This window comes from Rhea pennata, chromosome 10, assembly GCF_028389875.1.
Source record: "Rhea pennata isolate bPtePen1 chromosome 10, bPtePen1.pri, whole genome shotgun sequence".
Lineage (NCBI taxonomy): Eukaryota > Metazoa > Chordata > Aves > Rheiformes > Rheidae > Rhea > Rhea pennata.
Window position 1 is genome coordinate 22115666 of NC_084672.1, and position 8362 is coordinate 22124027.

The following is an 8362-nucleotide window of genomic DNA, read 5'->3' on the forward strand; positions in this document are numbered from 1 at the left end:
AGCCCCCGCTTGGCCCCGTGCGCTGGCAGTGCCCCGCAGGGGGGAGAGGTCCCGCTGCGGCCCGCCGCAAAGCGGCTGCTCAGCCGCTTGCCTGGAAGGGAGGCACGAGGGAGGCTTCGTTTGCCAGAAAATCCCTGGCATCATTTTCCCTTCTTGGTCTGTGGCTCTGCGCAGCAAAAACACCGGAGCAAAACGAGGTGGCAGGAGTAGGTGGCAGGGGACAGACGGGAGCAGACGCTGGGGTCCGCAGCCCGCTGTCCCCCCCCCCGGCCCCTGCCGCCTGGGACTGGCACGCTTCGTCAGCCTGGAGGGCTGAACGGAGCAGACCAAAGCCCTTCTCCGGGCGCGGGGGCTGCGTGTAGCCGGGAGGGGACGGAGCCGCAGCTGGATGCTCGGAGCAAGAGCACGGGAGCAGAAAGCGGCTGACTCGTGGTGCTCAGGCCCGCTGGCAGAATGGGACCTCAGGGACGTGCCCCAGCTCCTCGAGCATCCCGGGGCCCTTGCAGAGCGCCGGCTGGGCCGGTCCCGACCCACCTCCGGCAGCGCCGGGGCTGGCGGGGGCCGCGGCGCGGGGGGCTCTGCCCGGCGGGGCGCTGGCCCTGGCGCCGGGCGCCTTTAAGAGCCTGCCCGTAGCGTGACTGCGAGTGACCGGGGCGGCGCAGGTTGCCCAAACATCCCGGCCGCTTCGCACGCGATGCCCCTCGGCCCGGCACCCCCGCGCCCCCCGGGGCCGCCACGTCCCGTGCCACCTCCCCGCCCTGTTGTTTGCACGGGGAGAAGCGGGGAGCCGCAGCCAAGCGGCTTCTCACGCGAACCGCCCCGATCTTTAACCCGGCCGTGCCTCCCGCCGCCGCCCGACGGGCCCCCCCGCCCCCGGCCCCCCCCCCCCCTCCGGCCCCCGCCGCCCTCCGGCCCCGCCGCCCCCCGGCCCCGGCCCCGGCCGCGCCGTCGGGGCCGCGCCGCTGCTCGCCGCAGACCCCCGCGGGAGGAGGGCGCCCCGTCCGCGGGGGAGGCTCAGAGCCTCCCGCGGGGCTGCGCGGAGTCTGCTCCCTCCCCCCCCCCCCCCCGCCCACCCGCGGCCCCGTGGGGTCCGACCCCCGCCGCCCCCGAGGTGCCGGGGCGGGGGGCTGCGGCTTAGCGATTCGGGAGCTCGGCCGCCCGTCGGCTTTGATTAGGCTTCGGACACGTGACGGGAGGCGCCTGGGCCAATCAGAGCGGGCGGCGATGCATATAAAGCAGGCGCGGCGGGACGGCGGGTACCTGCGGCGGGATCGGGCCCCGCGCTCGCCGAGCCGCGGCAGGGACAGCGGCGCTGCCCGCCCCGGAGGTGAGTCCGGCCCTGGTCCCCCCGCCTGGAGCCTGGGGAGGCTCTTCCCCGACAGCTTTCCCAGGGGACCCCCCCCCAAAAAAAGCTGGAAATCTGGGGGCTGCTCTTTTTTTTTTTTTTTTTTTTTTTTTTTTTTCCCGGGGTGGCCCCATAGTTTGCCAGGCTGCTCGTAGCGTCCTTCCCCGAGCCTCTGGGTGGGTGGTTTCTGGAAGAGCCAGGGGTGCCTGGGTTATGCTGGGTGATGCTTGTCCCAAGACCCTGCGCACAGGGCTCGCTGCCCCGGGCAGCTGCGCTCCGCAGGGCTGGGCTGGGACGGGGGTCCCGGCTCCGGGCCAGGCTGCGCCATCGGGCTGGCTCTCCCTGCTCCGGCAGGGCTGAGGTGGCTCTTTCCCAAATAAGCAGGGACCCCAGTAGCCCCACAGGGCTCCTTGCCACGAAAGGACCTGTTGTGCTTGAAGCCAAGGTGGCCCCTTGGCACCTGGGTGCCCCGAGCCCCAGAGGGGAGCAGCAGGGAAGGTGGGATGTCAGACCCAGCCTTTTTCCACCAGTGGCTCAGGGTTTACCCGAGCGATTTCTGGCAGAGCCGGGAGCAAGGTGCCCCCTGTTTGTCAACTACAATGGGCAATGCGGGGTCCTGCACCTCCCTCCCCTCCCCAGAGGCACCTCAGAGCTGGTTAGACAACCCTGAACTGAGCCCGCTGCCTCTGGGACGTGCATTGGGAAAAAAGGGTCTTTGCATTTTCCAGCCCTTTCAGTTATAAGTGATGGAGCATTAGAGACCAGCACTAGCTAGTTTTCTTGGTCAACGATCTTTAGTAAGGGCTGTGATAATCTAAACAACCCCCTGCTTGTTTTGTTCAGTTTGCAGGTGAGTGATGGTTCAGTGCAAGCAACCAGATGACTCAAATCAGGACAGTTCAACTCTTCTATAGAGAAATGCTCTTGAAAAGACTTTGCAGTAGGAAAGAGAATATCCGTACTTAAAAGAGCATGTTTCTTATCCTGGCATGTAGGAAAAAAAAGCCATATGACTTACTCCTTTTACTCCTGGCTAGTTAAGCTCTGCTTTTAACTGCAATTGGTTTTCTAGAAACAGATATGTCTAGTGAGACTTATATTTATTCTTGTCTGCAAGAGCAAGCTCCACTATTGCATTCAGGAAGATGCTTAAATCTAGGGGAGCAATTAGTAAAGAGTGACAAGAGATTATCACTTCATCCCCTAATGACTTTTTGGTGAGGATAAATGTGCAGTTGCTTTGATTTGGACACAAGTATGATATAGGGGAATATTTCTCAGTACTGAAGAATGCCAGGGTGCTAAAGTACAGAAAAGCAGAGCAGAAACTATAGATTGCCTCCTGAGTCCTGGTCTCTGGGTGGAGTGTTTGGATCAAAAGTTACACCTTGGTTTGTTGCCTACAGTCCTGTGCTCTCACAACTAAATACGTGTCTCAAAACTACAGGTGCCTCATGGACCTTCCCCCCCTCCAAAATGTCATTTTCTTTTTTTCTTTTAGTATTAAGGTTTCTAAACTTCAGCAGCAAAGAAAGGCTGCCATGTCGCTGGTGGGAAGCCAAGGCATTCTCTCGGCCACCGAGATCCTCACTGCGGCTGCAGTCTTCTGCCTGATCTTCCTGCTCATCCAGTCCTTCAGGCAGCAGGTCCCCAAGGGGCTGAAGAGACCCCCAGGACCAAGAGGCTACCCCATCCTTGGCAGTGTGCTGGAGCTGAGGAAGAACCCACATCTGGCCCTGACCAAGCTGAGCCAGAAGTATGGGGACGTGATGGAGATCAGGATCGGCACCCGGCCCGTGTTGGTGGTCAGCGGGCTTGACACCATCAAGCAAGCCCTGGTGAAACAAGGAGAAGACTTCATGGGGCGCCCTGATCTCCACAGCTTCCAATACATTTCAAATGGCCAGAGCCTGACCTTCAGCCCCGAGTCAGGAGAGTTGTGGAAAGCTCGCAGAAAGCTGGCCCAGAATGCCCTGAAAACCTTCTCCATTGCCCCCAGCCCAACCTCCTCTTCCACCTGCCTCCTGGAGGAGCACATCTCCAAGGAGGCCAACTACCTGGTCACCAAGTTCCTGCAGGTGATGGAAGAGGAGAAGAGCTTTGACCCGTACCGGTACCTGGTGGTCTCTGTGGCCAACGTCATCTGTGCCATGTGCTTTGGCAAACGTTATGACCACAATGACCAAGAGCTGCTCAGCATAGTGAATCTCGGCAATGAATTTGGAGAGGTGGCTGCTTCTGGCAACCCTGCTGACTTCATCCCTGTGCTCCAGTATCTTCCCAGCCGCCCCATGGAAGTCTTTAAGGACCTCAACAGGCGATTCAACTCCTTCGTGCAGAGAATTGTCCAGGAGCATTACACTAGTTTTGACAGGGTAAGAATCTGGAGATTGCTCTGGGCAACCTTTTGCCCAGGGGCTTGCTTGATGCCCCTCATTCTGTTACTGCCTTTGTCTTCCAGAGTTTGGTTCCTTAGGAGCACTGAAACAAATCAGAGAAGTGAAGCTTTTACTTCACTTTCTGGCTAACGAAATAGTTTCTCTGGAAGAGGCTCAAAAAAATCAAATTCAGTGCTGCTGTTTGCTGGAAGCGGCAAACTGCTTGGAGATACTGATTTTGCTGAAGCTCGCCCTGCTTTCTCTAACTATTTTTAAAATAGCTCGTTATGGATAAGATTGGCTCTTAGTCACGCAGGGTAACACAGCCTTGCTGCCCCTTGCTTACCTGGCAGGCCAGACAGCCGCCGTCTCTGACGCTGCCCCGTCTGCCTCTGCGGGCAGAGGTGTCTGCAAGCGTCACAGCTGCTGTCTGTCTGCTTGGCCTGGTCGGGGGGAAGAAGATATTCCCTTGCCCACCCGTCTCATAGGGAAAGCTCACTGGAACTCGTGGGTCTGTAGCTAATCACCATCAGGAGTCCTACATTGGCTGGGAGAAGAGGTTTTCCTCCAGCCGTTGATCTCTCTGGTCTAGCTAACTGCTCTGGCTGTTCCCCCAGGAGCATGTCCGGGACATCACGGACTCGCTGATCGAGCATTGCCGGGAGACCAAGAAAGAGGAGAACACAAGCGTCCCGCTCTCCAACGAGAAGATCATCAGCATTGTCAACGACCTCTTTGGGGCGGGTGAGAGTGTGTCTGCTGTTAAAGGCCTGCTGCTGTCCCTGTCCTGGCTACGCTCCCGACATGGCAGCTGAAGAGCTGTAATCCACTGCTGGAGGCAGCTGAGCACTTCCAGGGCCTTCAGCAGCCCTATAGACAGGGAGGCCATGAAAGTCCTGAGACAAGCTTTTGAGAGAGCTGCTGTTTAGCCCTGGCAGTTGAACTTAAGGGTCACAGCAGAGGAGGGGAGAGCGGAGCCAAAGCCATCCAGATGCATCTTTTACGGTGCTTGGTATCTGGGGCTGAACCTGGGCTCACAAAGGCTCTTCTGACAGGTGACCAGAGCAGATGGCTTTCCTGAGATAGCTGATGGGGGGGACAGCTCCAAGGCAAATATTAGCTGTGTGTCATTGGCCAAAAGATCTAGAGTGATGGGATGTGCAAATATCCTCTGGCCTGCCTTCTCTAGGTAACTAAATGCATTTCTTCCACGTCTATGCAGGCTTTGACACTGTTACAACTGCCCTTTCCTGGAGTCTCATGTATCTTGCCTTGTACCCCAACATCCAGAAGAAGATCCAGGAAGAACTAGGTGAGCACATGAGTCCGTTTTCTCCAGGGCTGAAATGTCTCTGCCAAAGGCTGATTCCAACCAGCTTCTTCCTCTCGACCACCCGCAGATCAGACCGTTGGCCGGCAGAGGAGACCGCGGCTGTCCGACCGAGGCACGCTGCCGTACACAGAGGCCTTTATCCTGGAGATGTTCAGGCACTCCTCCTTCCTGCCCTTCACTATCCCGCACTGGTAAGCACGCTAACAACTGACACGTTACTAGTTTTTTGGAGCTGTTTTCTGGGAGGTGCTGTTTATGCTGATAACAATTTGGGAATTAATCCCCGTTATCATCGTAGGCTACCTCCGCACAGGCTGTGGGGATATATTCTGATGCAGATCCTAAATTCCTTGGGTTAAACCTCGTTACGGCTTTGCTGACAGTCGCTGTTAGTGCAGCTACGGAGCTGGCTTGGTGCACGTGGCTGCTCTCGCTGCCCAAATCTGAGGCCGGCAGCTGCTCTGCTTGTCGCTCTCCTGGGGCCGGAGCTGTTAGTTTGGGGACAGCTCCACTTCAGACCCTTTGCTTGCAGTAGGACAGTCGGTTAAGACTATTTCCACCTGCCCTGGGAGAAACCACGTCACGATTCATTCAGCTTCCCGAACCTAGAATCCTTCTGGTTGAGGAAAAGCATTAACCGAGAACACTTATAATCTCCCAGTTCAAATACAGGCAGGGTATTTCCTCGCAAGTCCTTGGAAATAAAAACAGGGTATTGGAAACGAAACACCTCTAGAACTTGCCCGCCTTTGCTTTACCCTAAAACTGCAGGTCTCCTCTTAACCTCTCCTCCTGCACCCCGATTTCTTTCAGTACAACAAGGGACACTGTGTTGAATGGCTACTACATCCCGAAGGACCGCTGCGTATTTATCAACCAGTGGCAAGTGAATCACGACGAGTGAGTATACCGAATCGCCCGCCGCTGTTGGTCTGCTTGGCACGAAGGTCACTCGGATTGGTCCTTCACAGCAACACGCCTAAAGCTGAACAGGTCGTGAGAGCAGGGGTGAACAGCCGCAGACCAAAAGCCGTGTGCGTCTGGGGCACAACCGAGGGTCACATCTCCTGCGCGTGCAGCCGCTCGGGACTGCGCGGGCCGCCTCGGCAGCTGGGGCTTACCGACTTTTTTTGCACAGCAGCTTGGAGGTGTCCTCAGTGCGTCGGACTGACCACGTGTGCGTGGTGGCTGTTTCTGAAGGGTTGGCAGCTTTGGCTGCTGAATAATCAGGAATCGGTAGATCTTCCTGCCAAGCTGCACTTGTGATCTGGGCTGACAGCTCTGAATGTGTCCAACAGGAACTGTCTCGTTCCCTCTCTCAGGCAGAAAAATGCCCTGTCAGAAGGGACTGCTGACATGACCATCACTAATAGGGTCAGTTCTCTCCTTGCATTAAGGATTCAATAGACTTGCGTTGTTATTTCTGATAATCGGCTTTTGTGAACGAAAGGGGCTCTGGAGCCCAGTGGCCTGTCCCACCTGTCCGCCGCACTGCAGCGGAGACCCACTTGGAGGGAGCAAGTTGACTAAAGGTTGATAAAGGAGGTTATTCCCCCCATCAGTCATTTTAGAAGCTCAGGACTCAGCACCTCTGTAGCTGAGTAGCCCGCTTGCACGGAGGTATCACTTCTGCTCCTGCGTGTGCCAGCACGCGTTGCCACCGACTGCAACTGGACAGGTTGGGAAGTTTCGCTAGAAAGGTTCAAGGCCTGAATCCGTCCTTTTTAGATTTCTCTGGCCTTCTTTCTGGATGGTGAAATGAGGAAACCTTGCAGCACTGTTCTTCGCAAGGAGAAAAGTTCTGCTCTTCTCCTGCTCTCTGCTGTCCCAGCTGCGGAGGGGGGAAAGAGCTTTCTCAGGTGTCTCTCTTTTCTGTTCCAGGAAGCTTTGGAAGAACCCCTCAACCTTCAACCCGGAGCGGTTCCTCAGCGCTGACGGGTCTAAAATAGACAGGACCGAGAGCGACAAAGTGATGACTTTTGGCTTGGGGAAGAGGCGATGCATCGGGGAGTCCATCGGCCGCTGGGAGGTCTTCCTCTTCCTGGCCACCTTGCTTCAGGAGCTGGAGTTCAGCCTCCGCGCCGGGGAGGAGGTGGACATCACCCCCCAGTACGGCCTGACAATGAAGTACAAGAAGTCCAAGTGCTTCCAGATTAGGAAGCGCTTCCCGGTGAAGAGCTCTCCGTGAGCTGCGGCGCCCGGGCAGGAAGCAGCACTTTGGGGAATAAAGCCGGCTTTCTGAGCCAGACACTGAGACTGCTTCAGCTACCGCTCTCTGGAAGGAGCCCGTCGCTGGCCGCCCCGCCGGCGGCTCGCTCACCGCACGCGAACGCGCCCGGGGCCGCGCAAAGGCGGCGGCGTTGGGGCCCGGGCGCCTCGGGGAGCGCGCCCGCTCCTCGCAGCCCGGGGAGCCGGCTCCAGCGCCGCGGCCCGCGGGGGCTCCGGCTCTCCGCGCCGCCCTGCCCTGCCGGGGGCTCCCGGGGGGGCGAAGGCTTCTGCCCCAACCCGCCACGCCGAACGGCGGCCGGGCCGTTCACAAATCCGAGATGTCGTTAGCTCAGCTCCTAACAACTCAAAAGAATGAGGAAAAGGGGATGGGAACCGGTAAGGGGGGCAGTAAAACACTTGTTGCTTTTGGACTATGCACTGCTGCTACTTCAATGACTTTTATTTTAGCACACAAGTAATAGATGTATATATTCAGACTAATACCTCTTTCCCCCCCCCCCCGCAATCTGTACGAGGTGTGTTTCTATGCCAAAATGTTCCTGCACCGCACAGTATTTCTAACCCAATAAATGCTAACGAGCAATTTGTTGCTTGGTTCTTGCCGGTGTTATTCTCCCGGGAAAAGATCAAATGAAAAAGAAGTTCACATCTCTTGTCTTTTCCATTCTCAAAAGTCTTAGATAGTTCATTCCCCCCCCCCCCCCCATCTTGGGAATCACCTGGCTGTTTCCCAGCGGGGTTTGGCAGCCCCGGGGGCTGCGGGGCCGGGTCCTCCCCCTGCGTACGGGCAGGACAGCCGTGCCAAACCTCGGCTGGCCGTCGCGCGAGCGGGCCGCTTCTGCCGAGCGCCTGCCCTGCTTCGGGATCTCCCTAAAAAACCGGGAGTAGCCCCAGCGCGAGGGCCTTCTCCCTCTGGGGAAAAACTGAAGCAGGTAGCTTAAAAATTGCCTCTGGGTTTCCGCGGTTTTGGTACCACCCGATGTGAAGGGAGCTGAAGGGCGGGCAGGAGCCTGGTGCTTTGGGGTGGCTCCAGCACCTCCATCGGGTGATGGAGAGGCGAGCGGGGCGCACGGCTGC

The 8362-nt window shown here is 57.8% G+C and overlaps 1 protein-coding gene across 1 annotated transcript; it reads left to right on the forward strand.

Moving 5' to 3' along the window:
* Positions 1–1250: 1250 nt before the first annotated feature.
* Positions 1251–7860, forward strand: LOC134144524 (cytochrome P450 1A4-like). Its single transcript, XM_062583523.1, has 7 exons — positions 1251–1327; positions 2847–3720; positions 4341–4467; positions 4946–5035; positions 5124–5247; positions 5870–5956; positions 6938–7860. Exons 2-7 carry the CDS (start codon positions 2887–2889, stop codon positions 7242–7244), a joined length of 1569 nt encoding a protein of 522 aa, XP_062439507.1. The 5' UTR covers positions 1251–1327; positions 2847–2886; the 3' UTR covers positions 7245–7860.
* Positions 7861–8362: the final 502 nt, after the last annotated feature.